Source organism: Neopelma chrysocephalum, unplaced genomic scaffold, assembly GCF_003984885.1.
Source record: "Neopelma chrysocephalum unplaced genomic scaffold, ASM398488v2 Primary Assembly neopelma1_226, whole genome shotgun sequence".
NCBI lineage: Eukaryota > Metazoa > Chordata > Aves > Passeriformes > Pipridae > Neopelma > Neopelma chrysocephalum.
Genome location: NW_020897888.1, coordinates 644,270 through 664,802, shown reverse-complemented (window position 1 = coordinate 664,802; position 20,533 = coordinate 644,270). Strand labels below are relative to the sequence as shown.

General features: G+C 47.8%; 1 protein-coding gene across 6 annotated transcripts in view; it reads left to right on the top strand.

The window, feature by feature from the left end:
- The window catches only part of EXD3 (exonuclease 3'-5' domain containing 3), a 288,298-nt gene that overhangs the window by 109,755 nt on the left and 158,010 nt on the right, over positions 1-20,533 (top strand). For all 6 annotated transcript variants that reach the window (XM_027703343.1, XM_027703341.1, XM_027703340.1 and 3 more), the window contains 2 exons: positions 4,631-4,704; positions 7,131-7,169. In XM_027703343.1, the coding sequence (XP_027559144.1) occupies positions 4,631-4,704; positions 7,131-7,169 (113 nt within the window). The remainder of the gene's footprint in view (positions 1-4,630; positions 4,705-7,130; positions 7,170-20,533) is intronic.

Here is a 20,533-nt window from a genome sequence, read left to right as displayed (position 1 = left end):
GCACAGCCCCACATGTGCCCAGGTGAGGCACGGCTGGGAGGGCACAGCCCCACATGTGCCCAGGCGAGGCACAGCTGGCCCACACCTCCTCAGGCTTGGGGACCTGCACGCCCGTGGCAGGGCAGTCACCAGGGGGGCACTTTCAGAAGATGCTGAGTTAAAGAGAAGGGAATGACTCATGTAATTCCACAGGAATGCCTTAGGAAGGATGAAATTTCAGCTAGTTTTACCTTTCCCTCACTAAAACAGAGCAGAATGTTTATTTCTCTCCTCCCCTCTGTTCCCCTCCTGTCCCTTCCTTTCCCCTCCCTCTCTTTTTTCCCCTGACTTCCATGTGCTGCTCTGGAGTGTTTTATCTCAGGTGTTCAATACCAGCACAACTCTGCACACCCTGTGCCCGAGGAGAACCTCCAGGCTGGGACATTGGCAGGCAGGAGCTCCGTTCCCAAGGCTGCAGAGCCAAGGTGCTGAAGGAGGAGGGGATGGAATGATCCCCAGTCTTTTTTAAGGCCCTCAGCCTGAAGAACAGCCAGTAGGATATGACCTGCTTTAGGCCCTGACATACTGGCCAGGAGCTCCAAACTTTTTTGTGGAAAAGCTAGCCCCATCCTGGCTATTCTGAGCATGAATTCATCATGTCCACATGGTGTCTAAGGGTACACCAGGGCATGTTTTCCTTCAGGTGTAGATCAAACCCTTGTGCTGTGCTCTGTTCTCACTCCAGGCAGCACAGCCAGCAGGTAGCTCAGGGATTTGAGGGGGAGTCTGGGGTTCTGCCATGTCACCCCCTTTCTGAGGGCCGTGGGCCCTGAGCTGTGGTGCCACTGAGCATTTAATGAGACACTAATGCATCTCTCAGGCTACAACAAAAAGAGGTTTTCTTGGCTGCAGCCCTGTCCTCCCCTAATTCGCATTTAGGGCTTAGTCTCATAGCACAGCGAGAGCCCAGTGCAAGCTCCTCAGCTTGCCCAGCAATCCTGAGCAATATCAGGGAAAGCCTCTGGAGTGTCAGATACCCTGATTTTATCCAAAAGGCTCCTTTAGTTTGCCCCCAAACCAAGCACACTGTGTGTGGGACCTGCTGTTCTGCCAGGACGGGGAGAAGGAGTCTCTGTGAATGGAAGCTCTCAGGGCTATGGACAGAGAGGATTGATTGGGTCCACGTCCCAGCTCAGGAGGCATTGGCATCTCCTGGGAGTGGTACCCACCCACCACACCTAAAAACATATTGCACCATGGCTGCAGTAGACACATCTTACCCATCTTGCACGACTGAAATCAGTGTGGACTGTGGGTTTGACCCTGTGTGACAAACAGATTTCATTTTTACTCCTTCTGGAGTAAAAATGACCATTAACTCTGCCAAGGGCTGGGGGCAGGCTGGGACTTTGGCCTCTGAGTCAGGCCCAGGTGTGAAATAGAGCTCAGATGAATGGTTGTGGTGCAACTGCCAGGTTAAGAGTTAACATGTCCAAAGAGCTGCTTTCATGGTATTAAACCATTTATATTCCACTAGTGCTCCACAAGCCAGTCATGATCCCATTGGACAGACACTGACTAAGAGGATGGTCCCTGTTCTGGAAAGCTTAGGACAAGGTCTTTTGCTCTGACCAACAGGACATTGGTTGAGGTGCAGGAGACCTGGGTTCAGACTCCTGCTCCCCCAGCTGGATGTTTGACCTTGAGGAAGGTGCTGTGTCCTGAAGCACTTTGATTTCCGCACGTACAAGGTGCAGATGATCATGAAGGTGCAGGGAAAGGTCTGGCAAAGGCTCTGCAGTGCCACCTGTGCCATCTGTGCCCCTTGGCCAAAGGAGCTCCTTCTGATACTTCTGATCTACTTTGGAATGTGCAGCCTGTTACAGACCTCCAAGGTGGGAGGTTTGCCATCTCCACACACCCTATGCCAGTTCTTCCCTTGCATTAGATTTTGCTGGGTTGTGGTTGTTTTTTTCCTCCAAAAGGCCGTATGGAATTTCTCTTGCCTTTATAGCTTTTGATAGAAACATGTTTTACTTTGGGCTTCATGATTTTATGCGTTTCTGCTGTTGACTTGTATGTGTGATCCATTTTTCATGTTCTTTTAACCTCCTTCTTGTGACTGAGATCCATAAAGGCTTTTGTTTTAGCAGTTAAGTCCCTTCACTTCCAATTTTTCCTTTGTCAGCTCTTCTTAACTCCTTTTTCCCTCATGAATGATTTCTGCATGGAATCCAGTTTTCTGAGTTTACTGAAGTCCATTTTGTTGTTTTTATTTTGTTGTTCTTCCTTTTCTTAAGAGCTTTGATCTCTTCATTTCATTGTCTCTCTTACCAAGTTACCATTCTCCTTCATATTTTCTGTAGAATCTCAGACTGGTTTGGGTTGGAAGGGACCTTAAAGACCATCCAGTTCCACCCCCTGCCATAGGCAGGGACACCTCCCACTAGAACAGGTTGCTCCTGGCCTTGAACACTTCCATGGATGGGGCAGCCACAGCTTCTCTGGGCAACCTGTGCCAGGGCCTCACCACCCTCACAGCCAACAATTCCTTCCCAATTTCCCATCTATCCCTGCCCTCTGGCAGTGGGAAGCCATTGACCCTTGTCCTGTCCCCAGTCCCTCTCCAGCTCTCCTGAAGCCCCTTTAGGCCCTGGAAGGGGCTCTCAGCTCTCCCTGGATCCTTCTCTTCTCCAGGTGAACCCTCCCAGCTCTCCCAGCCTGGCAGAGCAGAGGGGCTCCAGCCCTTGGAGCATCTCTGTGGCCTCCTCTGGACTCCAGAGCAGCTCCACATCCTTCTTATGTTGGTGCCCCAGGGCTGGAGCAGCTCTGCAGGGGGGTTTCACCTGAGTGGGGCAGAGGGGCAGAATCCCCCCTCCCCTGCTGCCCACGCTGTGGGATCAGCCCAGGGCATGGGGGGGTTTCTGGGCTGCCAACACATGTGGTCAGGGCAGGTTGAGCTTCTCATCCACCCACACCCCCAAATCCTTCTCCCCAGGGTTTTTCTTGATCCCTTCTCTATCCAGCCTGTACTTGTATTCTTGATTAGTCCTTCTCTGTTTTTTGTAATAAAGTATAATAAAACAGATTCAAACTCAATTCACTTGCTCCATCAGAATAAAATATGTTACTAGTGCCTTCCAGCATATTTCCAGTGCATCTATGTTCCTCTGTCCTTTCCACACAGACAGCTGGCCATTGAAACCCCCAGTTCTGCCAGAGCTTCTGCTTTGGATATTTCCTCTAAATGCTCAAAGAAAAAAATGTTCAGTGGATCTTTTGGGTGGCCTGGAGCAGTCATGCCATGGTTCTTTCTGAAGTGCTTTGAAATCTCTGACTTAGATGGGAATGTTATTAATTTTTACCTTGATCTTATGTTCTTTTTAGAGAGTGTTGCTTTCCATGAGCTGGTGATTTTTCCTCCAGATATTGGGATAATATCCAGAGGAAAGATCACCGTATTTATTGGGACAATATCCTGTGTGATAATTGTAATAATTTACTCAGATCCTTGGAGAGTAAGGATCTGTTGTCACACCGTGGAAGATAAAAACAACAGCTTTAACCTTTTATAATTGAGATGGGAATGTTTACGTTCTGAAGTGATGCTTCAAGGGACTCTGAGGAGCTGCTGTATCTAGTGGGACATCAACCCATCCCCCTCTGATCCCAGGGTCTGGTATCCAGAGATCTTTCTTTGTTCTCCTGGTTTATAATCCTTGGGCATGCCCTGTGTGAGGCACGGAGAGGGATAAGGAATTGGTTTCTCCCTGTGGACTCTGATTCAAAGGAAACTGCAGAAAATGTTCACTTTCCTGCTCTCTGTGACCGTTTCTGATTGCTGGTCCTGCTCTTTCTGACTCCCAGTGGGATGGTTTTAGCCACTGAAGCCCCACAGAAGGCTTTGGTTAAGCCTTTCCCTGTTCATGCATCCCAGCATCCAGCAGGAACATAGATACCTATGCTAATCCACTTCATGTATTTTATCTCCTGCCTTTATCTCTCCTTGCACTGGGTTTCAAAACAAGGCACTGTGTGAAGATCTCAGGTTTTGCAGTTGTAATGAGCCATATCTAATGAAGATGACAGCAATAAAAATATTATCAACAAGTGTGGCTTGCTAGCTCAGCAAAACAATAGTCCCCACCCTCTTTGTGTGGATGTGGAGTCTCTTCCATGGATCTGTGTTTTATCGGATAAGCTTTAGCCACAAGTTTACATCCTGAGTAAGTTGTTCACAACTGCTTCAATGACTTAACAACACAGGTTCCAATTAAACCCAGAAGAATGCAGCCTCTAGAGACTGAGGTGGTGCCCGTGTGGGGATGCTGCCTAATTAAAGGTGTGAAGTCATTGACTGTGGAGCATATTGAACCACAGGGTGGATCTTATCACTCAGGGGTGGTGGAACCAGAGATATCAGACCCGAGGATTAGCATTGCTAATCACAGCTGAAAGTGTAAATAACAGTTTATAGTTGAGATAAGCTGACAATGTTCTACTCTGTCCCTCACTGTTCCAAGTGTGAGGGCATCCTGCCTTCCCCAACCCCAGTCTGACATTGGGGAAGGAAAAGTGTCATGTCTAGACAGTAAAACTTCCAGGAAATTCAGCTATGTTGGGTACTTAAATGTCTTTTTCCTTCTTTCAGCCCTCTGCCCTAATGTCGTAAATCAGCGGCACTTGAGAACCCTGAACTACCTCTTTTACAAGAGATTTGTTGAGGTATGTGCTGTGTTGTGTGTGGGGGTGAATGAGGATTTTCATTCCATTTGCATTTTGAATAACACCACTGAGATAATTGAAATGTATCAATAGTGTATGAGCAAGTTTTTGGTGTATTATGATATGAAGATGCCTTGGATCTGCCATTGGATCAGTTGTTCTGTGAGTGAACAGTTTGTGCATCCAGTGCCGGGGTGTCCTGATTGCTCAGGGCTGGAGCTTCTTCCCCTCAGCTCCCTCAGTGCTCTGGGTCAGAGTCGGCTCTCCAGCGTTCAGCTTCCTTCAGCCATCTCAAATAAGCAGGAACATACTGGATAAAGAGTTTTTGGGGCATTTGTGTGGGGTTTTAAGAACACTAGGTTCTAGACATTCCTCGTGTCTGGGTGCTCCGTAGGCACTTTGCTTTGGTGCTTGTGGCCTGGCTGGGATAGATATGGCCCAAACCTGCCACAGGAGCGTTTTTGTGCTGCCAGCCTTGTTCCTGTGGAACAAAATGGTCCTATTTTCAGCTCCTGAACCACTCTTTGAACAAACTTTACTTCTGTCCAGCCTCCAAATTCTCTTTCCAAATCCACTGGTACTTGTGCTGGCACTGAGGGTTTGAAGGAATAAGAAAATGCCACTAATTCTTTCTGAGAAGCAGTTTTCTAGGAGGCAGCTTGGAGATTGACTGTCTGCAGAATGACTTGAGTGTGGTTTCTCCTCCCCACTCATGAGTGCACTGAGCCAAGTCACTGCCCTTTGGATGCTCCTGAGCTCCTGTACTGGGAACACATTTATCTCCTTAACAGGGTGGGTTTGGTGCTTCTCCTGATGGTCTGGCTTTCAGCATGACCCTGTGCCTGGGGACAGATCATACCAGTTGAGAGTCAGATTTATTTTTTTCTGCCTCTTCTGTAAAAAGCAGCTCACACTTGTATCCAGGTGTATCCATTGAACTGTGAAGGACAAGGACCACAAGAGACTGAATAGCACAGTGAAATGTTTCCATTTCTTGAATTTTGAATTCTCAAGCTGTATTTGCCAAGCTTGGAGCAGGTTTTCATCTGCAGTTCATAAAAGATTTTCTCCTTGTAGATACAGGAAGTTTTTAGCAGAGTCTGAGCCCAGCAGGTTTCTCAGATGTTCCTACAGGACTAGTGATCCAGTCTCCAGAGAGCCAGAGTTCAGGGAATGAGCCACCTCCCCTGAAGTGCCTGTTCTGTGTTCAGAGGAGGATTCCTTTTTGCTCTGACAACAACAGGCAGATCCAGGCATATCTTCTGACCCCCCAGCCCCACTACTTTGAACATGAGGATGGGGTTGAATGGTGCTGATCTGATGACACCGTTCTGGCACAGCAGGTTCTGCTCCCAAGACCTCCCGAGCCATCAGTGAAGGCTCTGAGCTGTCTTAGCTGCCTGCCAGCCCCACTGCCAGGAGAGCTGGGGAGGACTGGGCATTCCAGCCTCCTGCATCTCAGATCTTTAGTGCGGGTGACATCACTGGAACAAGCTTGGTCAGCCCCTGCGAGCGAGCAGAGAGCATTTATCCAGGTGTGTTTATTTAGCAGAGTGGAATGGATTCGTGATCTGGGGTTCTGCTCTCTCTGGCCTTCCATTTCCTTTGTTTTGGAGCATTTGCTTGATTTAAAATATTCAAGCTGGCCAGTTACTTCCATTAAGGTACATTTGGCAGCTGTTTCTGGACGCAGTCCCTTCTTCTGAGAGCTCTTTGGTGCTCTCTGTTTACCATTCTCAGCTGTGTCTGAGCTCTGGCTAAATGGCCCCTTTATCTCACTAGTATTTAAATTACATGCTTATATATCTCAGAGCTGTTTTCTTTGACGCTCTTACTCCATGTTTGCTCTTGTACCTTTCCATAAAAGTGGCACTAGCAATCCCTGTTCCTCTGCCAGCACCAAGGCTGAGGCTCATGGTCAGTCTCATGCAGCCTCTGCTCTTGAGTGGAGAGTAGATCCAATCCCAAGTTTCTCCCCAAGTTTGGCTCTGAACTACATTAGAATGAGAATATTAACTTATCAGTTTCCTTTCCCAGACCTCATGATTCCAGAGGATTTTTCATGACTTGGCTGTTGAGAAAAGTTTGTATTTTAATATTCTGAATGCTCAGCCTTGCAGAGGATCCCTGAGATGTCTCCTTTTCCTGGAGCCCATGGGATGGCTCTCCATGGGCTGGCTGGAGAGGTGAACAGTCTGAGGACATATTGCACATGAATTTTTATATCTTACATGCTGTCATGTAGCAGTTCTCTGAGTTACTTGGTCCAAGCTGTGTTGTTCTGCTGTGCCCTGACAGCTGAGCTGTCCCGTGTGCTCCCGAGCGCGTTCCTCGACAGTGGGCACCATGTGGTGTTCCTTTCTAGTTTGCTGTGTGGAACATCCTCCCTTTTCTAAGATGTCTCAGGAGTAATTTTGTCTTTTCAGAAAACCATGACTGAGGAGAACTGGGCAGATCACGTTCAGGTGAGTATGGATTTCCCTCTCCTGTTTTCTCAGGGTTATTTGCTTGGGGATTGTTTTAAACTGTTCAGAGTATCCAGTTGTGGATACTGTACTCCTGCTATTACAGTTCTGCCCTTTCTCATCACTTTGAAAGCATACAGCAAAACTGTACGTGCAGGGAAGGGCAAAGGAGAACATTTATATTTTAATTCCTGTTATGTCTTTGAAAATGCTCTCTTTTGGCTGGAGCCAAACTAGAATGTTTGGACAACACTCAGGCACATGGAGGGATTGTTGGAGTGGCCAGTGCAGGGCCAGGAGTGGGACTCGAAGACCCTTGTGGGTCCCTTCCAACTCAATGGTTCTGCGATTCTATGATCTGAATGTATCGAGTACATTCTTTTACTTTCCATTAGTGACCATTAGTGGTTATTTATGTGTCCATGGTATCCCTGTGGAATTGCAGCCTCGTGGTGTTTGCTTCTGTTCTGTAACTCCTCTCAGTTGAGTTCTGCAGCCATTGGGTATTTCTGAAGATCCATTTGAAGGGTCAGCAGGGGCTCCCAGTGGTAACAGCCAGCCTGGTGACTGATGATCTCAGGGATTTGAGGTCTCTGGCACTGTTTGGACACACCAGCAAAGTGATGGGATTGTTGGGGTGTCTGTGCAGGGCCAGGCATTGGACACAATGACCATTGTGGGTCTCCTTCAGCTCAGGAGATACCATGATTCTCTGATTCTAACTTCTGGATGTGCTTTGGTGTGGGAGGTGACGGGCTTTCTGTTGATGGTGGAGTGTGGGGACACCTCCCATGCCAATCACTTGCGCAGGTGGGAGGCTCAGGATCCTCCCTGGGAAGTGCATGTGTGGTGCCTGGTAAAGCCACCTCCCTCGAGAGCACAGAGCATGATGGACTGGGGCAGAGGGTTGTCTTTGCTTTCCCAAAGGATTCCAATCTTTGTGTTTCCTGTGTGTTGCCAACTGATCTGTTTTTCACAGCTATGTAATTATGAGCTGAGCAGTGCTGGAACTTGCCTGTTATCAGCCTGACTCCGAGTTATCAGAGATCTGCTTTGGCATCACTTGAAAGTGATTGGAATCTGTGCCTGTGCATCTGGAGGGAACTGAAACCTTCACCTGGGCAGGCTCCTGCTGCTGCTGCTGCTGGCAGGGAAAGGAGGGAACAAAGGAGGGATCTCAGAGCAAGTTTTGCTTTTCAGTGCAAGAACTAAGGTTGTCTGGGACTTTATAGGTTTTGAAAGATTGGGCTTTACAGGGGGGAATGACTCAACATTCACTCAGAGTTTCATAGAATCAGGATCACAGACTGGTTTGGGTTGGGAGGTACCTTAAAAGCTCATCCAGTTCCACTCCCTGCCAGGGGCAGGGACACCTTCCACTAGCCCAGGTTGCTCCAAGCCCCATCCAACCTGGCCTTGGACACTTCCAGGGATGGGGCAGCCACAGCTTCTCTGGGCAACAGCTTAACCTGTGACTTGACATGTTTTGATCAAAAAAATTCCCTGAGTTCCTTGTGTACTTGAGGAAAGCCATTGTTTGTGTTGTGTGTCCCATCCTTGTGTTTAGTTGAGGCTCAGAGACAGTTTGGATCTCCCAAGCTCTGCCTGTCCAGGCACTATTAAAGACAGGAGGCAGAGGATGGGACTCAGTGTGACCTCTGGTCACCTGGGGGAATGGAAACCAGAACACTCAAAAGACTCCACAATGACAAACTCTCAAAATTAATGGATAATTTTTGGATGCATTTTTTAATTTGAAATTCAAAGAGGTATTGATGGGATTATAGCTCATTTTTGTTTAATTCTGTGCTGCAGCCATAACAAAGGACCCATCAGGAGCCCTCGTGGTTCTATAATATCAGGAATTATAGAGATATCAGGTGAATTACACAGATCTCAGGAGCCCTGATGGAAGCAGGTCTGTCCCTGCTGGCCATGGCACACTCACCATGGCAGGCCAGAGACATTTCAGGGCTGGGATTTCTTTTTGTTCACCCTGAGCATTGCAAGTACAGATTTTTCCTGTGGGATGAATCCAAGGTGTGATCCTGACTGCTCTTACAAAAAGCAGAAACCCGGGAGTTAATTGTGGGGCCAACAGAACTTGTTTCCAGCCCTGTAGCAAACTGGTTTTGCCCCCTCTGCCTGCCAGCACCCAGTGCCTGAGCTGACATCCAGGCAGGGATGGCAGAGGAGGCAGGAGGGGAAGGAGAGGCATCAAAACCTCTTCATCCCATAGGGAAACTGCCCTCATCCCCACTGCCTGCTGCAAACCTGTGAGCCAGGAGAGCTGCCACTTGTAGCATCTTCTCTAAGTGGAGATGCCTGGAGGGCAGAGGGAGGAAAGAGACTCTCTGTGCCCAGTGCCAGCTCTTCGTTCCCTTGTCTGACTGATTCTGGGCTGCTGGAAACACACGGGAGTGCCTGTCTTCACAAGCAGAGGGGAAGGTGTGTAGGATATTGATGGTAGATAGGCAGCGAAAAAGAGGCAGGGCATGAGGCTCCTGTCTGCTTTCTGTGTGCCCTTCTGCTTCCATTTTCACATACTTCATGTTGTTCATGGCTTCATCAGCTGCAAAAAGAGGGTAAAATTGGGCAAAGCAAGCACAGAACAACCAGTCTGAGACTCTGCTCAGAGGTGTTCAGGGTTGACCCTCCAGTGACTGCAGAGAGCCTGTGGCCAGTGGCAGGAGGGGCTGTGGAATGCTGATGTTCCCCTGGAAATTCTGCAGGACAAAATCACTTTGAGACTAAAAAGCACGGAAGGCATTTTTGGCACCAGCAAAGCAATGGGATTGTTGGGGTGTCTGTGCAGGGCCAGGGGTTGGACATGATGATCCTTGTGGGTCTTTTCCAGCTCGGGAGATTCCAAGATTCTCTGATTCTAACTTCTAGATGTGCTTTGGTGTGTGAGGTGAAAGGCTTTCTGTTGATGGTGGAGTGTGGGGACACCTCCCATGCCAATCACTTGTGCAGACAGGAGGCTCAGGATCTGCCAAGCTTTCAAAAAGTGAACACACACAGAGCTGTGATATTGGTGAGGAGCACAGTAGGGAAGTGACTGATGAGAGATGTCACCTCTGCCAGTGTTTAGGTGTCAGATTATGTCTGAGATACTTGTGTGAGGTTGGCAACATGACATGGGCCCTGCTGAGGTGCACTCCTGTCTCAGGTGGCACCTGGAGCCCCAGGATGTCTTAAATAGCACCAGACACTTGTGTTCTGGGGACCTGAAATTCTCCCAGTTTACCAGAGGACTGGGAGTGGGAGGGTCTGGTGTTCTGCTGCCCCACTCTGGGTGTGCCCTGTTCTCACCAGTGTTTCAGGGGGATCTTGTAACTGGGCCCTTCTGGACTCAGCTGGGTTGATCAGTGCCAAATCAGTTTAAAGTGTTGTCTCAAATAGTCTGTGTGCTTATTTGGCCTTCCTGCTATGCAACTCCTTCTCCCATGGAGCAGAACAGGGTGACACTGCACAGCTCTTGTTTGGGGCACTGACTGGAATCAGTATTGGACAGGGATGAAACACATTGGTTCATTTGGGACTGCCAGTGTCATAATAACTGTGAGGTCGGAGAAAGGGAATGGTTAGAAATGGGATTTTCATTTTTACTGACCTTGAGCCAAAGGGCCTTTTGCTGCTAAATCCCAAACAATTCTGTGCTGAAGTCTGCACAGGGAAACTGTCCCTTAGCTTCTCAAATATCAACATCTTAAACCCTTCCAGGACTGTTGCTCAGAAAAGCGCTGCTGTTTGTAGAGGTGTCACGTGTTCCTTGGGTGTTCCTTGGGAGCAGGGGCCCACCAGCCAACCCCCTTGCACAGGATGAGGGGAAACAGCCTCAAGTTGCACCAGGGAAGGTCTAGTATTAGAAAAAAATTTTTTACAAAAAGAGTTGTAAAGCTTTGGCACAGCTGCCCAGGGCAGTGTGGAGTCACCATCCCTGGAAGTGTTCAAAAAACGTGTGGATGTGGCAGTTGAGGACATGATTTAGTGGTGAACATGGTGCTGGTTGACGGTTGGACTGGATGATCTTAAATGTCTTTTCCAGCCTTAACGATTCCATGATTCTCTGATTCTGTACTGGGGTGGAACCACTCTGGCCTTCACTTTGGCCTGTGTGGTTTGAGAGGAGGAAAAGTGGCCCTTGTTTTCCCTCAGGCCCCTGTTTTGCAGCTCTTCAGCCTGCTCTGGACTTCCATGGGAATGCCGAGATGAATCCTGGAGCCAGCTGTTCCCCTGTTCAGCATGGGGAGAGCCTGCAGCTGATCTCTCTCCTCCTCCAGCTGGATCAGTGAGATAACTTACTTATTTTAAAATTTCTGACCATGGGAATCAAGCACTGTGCCAGCTCATTCTCTGGCTGACCAGGGGTGAGGTGCTGGTAATTCCTAGGAAATCTATAGTTCCAGTTCCACTGCAGTTCCAGGGTTGTTCTGCTGCTTACAGACAATAATCTGAAATCTCCCCCAATAGAAGGCAGAAGGTTAAAGTGTCCTCCTTTCTGTGCAATACATTGGAAAAACTTGGACAATTCCTGCTTTTTAATAGGTGTAAATTACCTTACACTGCAGCAAGGAGTTGATGTAATCTTACTTATTTAACCAATTAATTTCTAAATGGCAGTGGCTGACGGCAAGATCCTTTCTGTACCATTTTGACCTCAATTAAAACACAACTACCTCTGGAATAAAATGCAATAACTGTTACACTCAAGGAGAGGATTTTTAAAGGGCAGAATGCAATTATTTTTCCAAAGGTTTAGGGAAGCTTTTCAATTGACTCAAGATTGTTTTGAGGTCGGCAGCATCCCCATGGTGTGAGGAACTGAATATCCACAGGGAATGAAGCAATCTGTGCAATGCAAATGGGAATGATGCCTGGGAGGTGGTTAAGGAACGACTTGTCTCTTGGTATAAGACTGCATGTCAAATTATCTTCCCCTCTGTGTTTGAGTGAAGTGTTTATTCAGGGATGGGATGGATTTCATCACTCAAACATCAAATCCAGACTGCCTGTTTTCCTGGAAGGTGGAAACCCAAACTAGTTTAACCAGCCGACGTGTGGAGTCCCCTGTTAGTACTTCTGGGCTCTTTTTTAGCAGGAAATTAGAACCAGTGGGTGATTAGTTTTGTTCCTTCTGGCCTTAAAAATCTCAGGGAGGAATCATCAACTGAAATAAATTTTCGTGGTTCCACCAGTGTTTCTGCTCATGGTGCTTTTTTTGAGGTGCTGGGCCACTGGAGCCCAGTAGCTCCCAGTATGGGGGTGTGTATGAATATGTAGGAGCTGCTCCTGGTCTGGTTTTGCCTGCAGTCTGCCTGTTAAACCATCTTAAAGAATTGCATTTACCTTTCCACAGCTTTAAGCAGCTTCCTAACAGATCCTGTTTAAAAAAGGAGAAGATTTGGTTTTTCTTTTCCGTTTCCCTCTTGCAGAGTAGCTGGTGTCTGGACCTGAGTAGTGACAGTTTTAAGGTCTGCTGTCTGTCTTGGGCAGTCAGGATTGGGGGAATGGCTTGGTTTCAGGAGAGAACTGGCAGCCTTGCCTCCCCCAGTGTCCACTGATTGCTCCCATTGCTCCTTCCATCCCTCTCTGTGCGTTCTGTCCCCTGCTCAGGGACTGACAGGAGCTCAGGGGGGTGACAGTGTTTTGACAGTCCCTCTGCTTTTGCCCTGTGCCATTTTCTTTGGATTCACTATTCCTGTTGAAGGTCTCTGGGGAGAACATACAGCTACAACATGATGTAAAAGTATATTGTTCATAAGGGCATATTAAAGCATGGGCAAACTGGACAATTAAAGTAGGAGGCAAAGTATAGATTTCTTTCTATTTTTCAGTTCAGTTTGGCAATGGGGTGATATATTTCTTGATAGCTGGAAGAACACCAGTTACTGCAAAGCAGAAGGACTGACTGATGGTGCTGATGCAGGGAACAGGCACATCTGTGACTGTCTCAGGAACAGCATCCTGTAATTCCAGGATTTGGACCCAATGATCCTTGTGGTTCCCTTCCAACCCAGGATATCCTGTGATTCTGTGATTCAGTTCTGTACCTCTGTTCTGCTCTGGGGATGGAGAGCAGCAAGATGTGCACCTGTGCTAATAAAGTCAGCACTGTTGGGCTAAAAAAAATGGGAACTTATCATTGAACAAACCAACAGCTGCTGTGGGAGAATACATGGGAAAAGCCAAATCTGCAGGGTGTTCTGTGCCTTGCTACCTAAAGAAGAGTTTATCACATATAGTTAAATGTAAATACCTCCAGGTACCTCCTGCGTGGCCTGGACTGAGTTAATTTTCTGTAAGAGCTGGAGGACTGGAGTGTCCAATGGTAATTATGGTAGTTTTGTTTATAACAAATCCAGCCATTGCTGAGCACAAAGATACTGATGAATTCTGATGTAATTTTACAGTAGGTGCAAAGAAGCTAAGACAAATTGCCGTTGTCAAAAATGTCCAAAATAACTTTAAAAGTCAGCTTAAAATTTCTCTGGAGTGATGGAAGATTTGTTTGCTCAATAACTTCAGAAAATCAGCCCCCATTTACTGAAGGGTGGCTCCACAGGGCTGAGTTCTGGGCCCTGATGGGAGGTAAGTGTCTGTGATTCTGATTCAGTGAGGGATTGTTGAGGAATTCCTTGGAAAGCTCAGGATCTCAGTTTTAAAACTGATGGCTGAATAGCCTTTATGTGCAGATGTAGTAAGTACTGGAGAGTGAAGAGAGGAAACTGGAGAGAACACACTAGGGAAAAAAGAAATCTCCTTTAAATTGTTTTGGTATGTTAGAGATGCATTCTGACCTTAACCCCTGCCACCAGCCAGGGCCAGCGTGCTGCTAAGCACTGTAATTACATTTCTGTCACTAGCAGGCATTCATTCGAAAGCACAGCTTCATCAGAAAGAGATTTGGTATGGTATAAAAAAGAGCTAATTGGCTTATGGCTGTAGGTTGAGAGGTCAGTGTTAGATTAAAGAGTTAAGAGCATCAGCGAGCTGTTCGACTCCACTGGGGTGTGCTGGGGGAAGCTGAGTTCTGCCACATGGGAAAAGCATCTTGGGAGTAGGAAACTATATAGGAAGGACAATCACCCAAACCCTTACAGGAACGTGTAGAACATACCAGGTCCTTAAAATCTATGTCAGGAGTCAATATACAGTGTCCAGCATACCTGTTACTGACTCCAGACTGCAGCAGTGGTAGGGTTAGAGTCACAGAATCCCAGACTGCTTTGGGTTGGAAGGGTTGGGAAGGACCTTGAAGCTCATCTCATGTCATACCATGGGCAATGACACCTTCCAGTATCCCAGCTTGCTCCAAGCCCCATCTAACCTGGCCTTGGACGCTTCCAGGGATGGGGCAGCCACAGCTTCTCTGTGACGGGGCCTCACCACCCTCACAGGGAACAATTTCTTCCCAATATCTAATCTAAATCTTCCTTCTCAGTTTAAAAGCGGCCCCCCCTTGGCCTGTCACTGTCTGCCCTTGTAAAAAGTCACTGTCTGTCTTTTCTATAAGCCCCCTTCAAGTACTGAAAGGCCACAACAAGGTCTCCCCAGAGCCTTCTCTTCTCCAGTCTGAACATCCCCAGCTCCTGTTTGTGTACCACAGGGTAAAAATGAGGACAGGCTCACTTCAAACAGGCAAATCCTCGTGTTCCTTTTGCTCTAGGACAAAGGGAACCCTGTCAAGAGCACTGACATTGGCCTCTGCAGCAGAAACAGAGAAAGGCAAAGGGGAGGCTGGGACATAGAGCTTGCTTGCTTCCTGGTGTAGCACAGAAGGAGAGGATGGATTCACTAATTTAAAAAAAAAAAACCAACTGAGAAACAATAGGGCTCTGCATGTGTTCTGTTTGCAAGAGGGAGACAACTCTTACCTGCAGCTCCGTGGCATGAGACCATGCGGTGGGAGTTGCTGAGAGCTTGGGGCTGTGCAGGTGGAGGGGCTACATCTGCCCAGTGTTACTAAAGTTTTAAACCTTGTACATATTCACACACACATAGACCTGCTCTGCCCTTCTTATCCAGCCCCCAGTAAAACTATCCAGTTACTCAATAATGATCCCAGATTATTTAAACCCTCTGTAATCGATCGGTCCCCGTCTGAGTGCTCCACTGATAGATATTGGATTCTAAAGCCTGTGCAAATCAGCTGCCTTGCACACAGATAATCAGACTGTTGGCAATTGATAGTTTGGCTATATTATACTTTTAGTCAAGATTAGTTCCCCAGTTCCCTGCCAAGAAGAGAACCACATAAACAGAGGATTGTTTGGAAACAAAAAAAGTTCCTCTTGACAGAGAAGTCATGTAAATGGGAAGAAACAGGAAACTAATCTTCCCTTGTTCGCTCTGAAAGAATGCATATCTCTGAGGAATGTTGTAATTATGGATTTAGGAAATCAGTCCAATTTGCCAGGGTGTGAATTTCAGAGTTCATTCAGTCAACCCTCTCAAGCATTTCTCCTCCAGAACAAAAACCACCAGGAGCTGAAGTGTACCAAAAGAGATTAAAGGAAAGAAAAATCTACTGCCAAGTTTTGCTTTTGGGAAAGATCCTGCACAGATACTGATTATTGCTTTGGCTCTGAGCCGGGGAGGTTTGGGCATGGTAGAATAGAAATCAGTGGTAACCCATGTTTGTCCTGTGGGCATCTATTTCCATAGACTAATGATGGGAAGAGTTTGTGCTCCTGAGCAAGTACTTCCATCGTCAGGATTTTTGCTTATTTACTTTGAAGACTTTCCTAAATAGAAAAGTGGCCCCTACTGGGAATGGCACATTAGAATGTTCTTAGAGAGAAAAGAACCTAAACCCAAGTTCCTCACTGTTCTGAAGCGGGGCTGGAGCAGCCCCATGAGCAGAGCAGAGCCAGGGAGAGCACTAGTGCAGGGCACAGAAGGCTGGGGACCATGAGTGACAGAGCCCCTGGGGAGCACTGCTCGGAGTTTCAGCCTGGTCTGGAGAAGGGCTTCCATGGACAGGTGATGAAAAAAATCATCTCCCAAACCTGCTGGAAGCGAGGCAGCAGCAGAGAAGAGACCTAAGAAGTCATGTCAGTGAAACCCAGGGCTGGGTTAAAAAGAAAGCAAAGAAATTAGCTTGTGGCCTCTGTTCTTTGTCAACTGACATGGGAGATATGAAGTTCATTCCACCTCAAACCTTACAGGGCTTTTAGTTCAGACAGGGATACAGGTGAGAACCTGGAGCTCTTTGATAGCCAGTCTTTGATACATCTGTTTCCACAGGAAAAGTGCAGATCTGAGGGGAATTGCTGTACATCAGGAATGTGTGGCAGAGTCATGACTGTAGAGTCCTAGAATCATGGAGTAGTTTGGTTTGCAAGGGACCTTTAAGATCTTCTAGTTCCGACCCCCTGCATCCTGGCCCAGGAGGACCCCTCTAGAGAGCTGTTAAAATAATCCACAGCCAGGACCAAGTAAAAGGAGATTCCTGCTTTGTTGCTCAGCATCATAACTTGGAATTTGACCTGAGCAGGGAGAATGGAATCAGGAGAGAACAAGAAACAGGTTTCTGAGGCACTTCTCCCATCTTGCAAGTGCTTCCTCCTGTGAAGTCTGTGGAGCGGACACAAGCTGGACCCGAGCAGGAATTCCCACTGGGCAGTAAATGTGCTGTAATTCCATGTCTCTTTGGAAAGGAAGATGGAGTTTATGGGTTCTCATTATGTATGTGACTGGATATGGGAACTCTTAATGGAGTGATTGGTTGGGTTAATTGCCTACTGGTTTAGCTCGTTAGGGTTAATATTAGGACTATCCAAACCAACTGGGAAGGCGTCAGGGTGGCTTCAGCTCCTGCACACCCCGACAAACTGATGAGGTGTAATCCTGTGAGTTCAGTTCCCAGCAGCAGTGGAAACACAGTGACAGTGGTTTCATTCCTTTACACAGCTGCAGCTCTGGCAACCCTGCAGTGACGTGGAGCTGCAGAGCCCTGTCCCTGTCCCTGCAGTGGGGTCAGGCTCCAGGCATCCCTTGCTGTTCCTGCAGACAGATCCTGTAGCATGAGTGGATGTCACACACCTCTGCTCAGTTGGATTTTGGAATACTCAAGTTGGATAGTCATCCTTCAGGCAGACCAAGAGCTTAGCAGAGTATTTCCCTCATCAAGGCTTCCGTGCTTCAGGATACAAACGAGAGTTCTGTGATATGACTTTTGTAGAACATTTGTGGTTGATTGTATAAACCTTCTGAGGCTTGAGAGACCAGGGCAATGATGTTGGGTCACATGAGGCCCAGGCTCAGTGAGGCTCAGCAGCATCAGTATATGATGGGAGCCTTCCCTCCCTCCAGCTGGAGAGCAGGATTTGCCATTGGCCACAGCGACACTTTGTTCGTGTGTGTGTGACACGATGACAAAAGGCGGGTGGATAAATGCTACTTCAAAATACAGCGGGGAGATAAGGGTTGCCAGTTTGTGTCCAATGCACTGTGTCATTGGGCTTAGACAAAGCATCTACTGTGATAAGTAACACACTACTCTGCTCTGAAAGAGTTTGGCCAATTTCCCCATCCTCATTCATCTTCAGTCTTTGCCAAGTGCTGGAATGCTCCCAGAAAATATCTCCAGCCTGCCATCGTGGGACCGAGAGGTGTGAGAAGTCTGGAAGCATATCAAAACTCTGTGGCTTATGTATTCAGACCAAGTCCATGGTCCTTTACTGATCCTTGGGATGAATAATGTTCATCAGCTCTGGGGCCCCAGGGTTAGGTTGGAATTCAGAAGGTGCCTCTGCAGTGGTTGTGAGAAAGGGATTTCAGGGGAAGAACAGACCCTCAGGACAGACTGAAGGGAAGGAAAAAGATTATATCTGGAAAAGCAAGTAGGCTAAAGTTACCTTAGAGTGTTTGTTATGGAGTTGTAGTATTTGGTTTTTATGGATGGCATGCAGTTATTTCTCTCTCCAAATAAAGGCTATTTCAATGGGTCAACCTGACACTGCAGCTCATTACAGAGCTACACCTGTGCCATTCCCTGGCCAGGTCGTGGAGGGGAGAATAAGTATTGCAGGTGGATGCACTGATTTTGTGTATCAGCATACCTGGAGTTGTGGGATATATCTGGGGAAAAGGAGTTAATTGTGAGTTAAAACAAAAAGTTCTGATCTTCCCACTAGGAAAGTTCCCAAAGTGTCACTATGCCCACACTGCTGAACAAGACCAGGAACTCATCAGTGACCCCAGAGACAAGCAACACTGGCTGACTGGTCCCAGCGTGGCCTCGGGCTGCCTTTCCTCCTGGGGCATCTGTCTGAAGTCCACAGTGACAGGAGCACAGGGACAGGATCCCTTCCCTAATACATTCTGTGGGTGCAGAAGCAGTGGCAAATCAGGCAGTAAAAGCTGATTTTTTAGGATGGCATTTTCAGGCTGTGTTTATGTGCCAGTGGGGAGTGGGATCCAGTGTCAGGGCTGAGCTTTGCCATCCTACAGATGTGCCGTGGTGCCCTCTGTACCAAATCCTCCCGTGTCCTGAGGCATCTGGGGGGTTGAGTGCCAGACAGTCCCTTGGGCACATGGGAGCAATGTCACTGTAGTGTATTGCACCTGCACTCTTAAACCTGTTAAGTATCTATTGCAGAGGTTTAGGTTGGATCTCAGGAAAAGTTTCTTCCCCCAGAGGGTGGTTGGCACTGACCAGGCTCCCCAGGGCAGTGGGCACAGCCCCAAGGCTGCCAGAGCTCCAGGAGGGTTTGGACAACGCTCTGAGGGACAGGGTGGGATTGTTGGGGTGTGTGTGCAGGGCCAGGAGTTGGACTGGATGGTCCTTGTGGGTCCCTCCCAGCTCAGAACATTCCATTTTTCTGTGATTCTAGGAACCTCCATTTCTGTCCGGGCTTGTGCTTTGTCCAGCCAAGGCACATTCCTATCTGTGTTCTGGTCAGCTACTAAAGTGAAATCTGGGAATGATCATGTTGGATTCACTTCAGTGAAACATCCTCTGTGGAGGGAAGTGTCCATGTCGTGTGCTGTGGAGCCACTGCCAGCAGATGGTTCATCTGTTCTGTGGCTCTGTGAGCTGGGTGAAGGCATATGAAGGATGTCAAACACTGTGCTGAAGGCAATGTCTCCACCTCTTGCTCAGTGTTATTTGAAAATTCTTCAGATCTGCCTTTGAAAGCAGTCTTCGTTTTTTCCCTCTGCTCTGTACCTGCTCACATCTGTGGCAGCAGGAGCAGATTTTGGAGACATGATGACTTCATCTGTTGAAGATGAATTACTTCCCTCAGGGGCTGCCTGACAGAAATTTGGAAGGAATCCCAATGCAGGAAATGTATTTGGATCTCTGTGTAGTATTGTTGAGCATGATCAGGACTATCCTATATTCTGGGTAAATGAGATCTTGGGTGTTCTTCGCCCGGGAGGTGCTTGGGACTTGAAAGCAGCAGTTGCTGCAAGAAGCCGCCTGTCTGTGTGGAGACGAGTCTGGGGAATGCACAGCCCTGCTAATCACACAATCAGAGCCTAATTTCAGTTTGAAATTAGCTCTTCTCTGGGATCTCATCTCTGCCCTCCTGCTCAAAGCAGGGCCAACTTAGTTGGACTAGGTGTTGCTGAGCCCTGCCTGGTTCCACTGCCCCTCTGGGCCCATTGCAATGTTTAGCCATTTTCACTGTCACCTTTTTTTACTTTTAGGCCTGGCTGGAATTCCTGGAAGGATCTGACTCCATCTTCTCTATGATTCCCCATGATAAAATTGAAGAGACAATTGTGTTCCCCCACATCCCCCAACTGAGCCCTCCCCATGCTGAACAAGCCCAGCTCCCTCAGCCTCTCCATTGTGCTCCTACACCACGTGCTCCAACCCACTGACCAGCTCCTGGAATCACAGAATGATTTGAGTCGGAAGGGACCTTTAAAACCCATCCAGTCCAGCTCCTGGGGGGATAAGCAGACAAGCTGTATGGTTTGATTCTTCTGACTGCCATGTGGCCGTGGTGTCTGGACTTCTGAACCAGACATTGCCTTGGCGAGGTTGTGTGAGCTGCAGAGAGAAAAATGGAGCAGACGCATCCTGTCCCACAGTAGTGTCCCAGCTCCTCACCACATGCCAGCAGCTTCCTCCAGGTTGCCCAGGAACAATAAGCTCACTGTGAGGAGCCCCAGCACAAGGGCAAGTTGACTTTAACAGTTGCCTTTGCCTTGATCCCTTCTGGTGATATCCTAAGTTAGACTCCTCTGAATTGCCTTTTGGAAGAGGCGATTGCATCGAGAAGTTGAATCTCCTGATTCACAAAGCTGGAGCTAGGTAGTGTGAACATGCCCCAGGGAGCCACAGTGCCAAAGCTTTGTTGAAAGAGAGAAGAAAGCCCACTTCCCAGGCATTGATGTGGTAA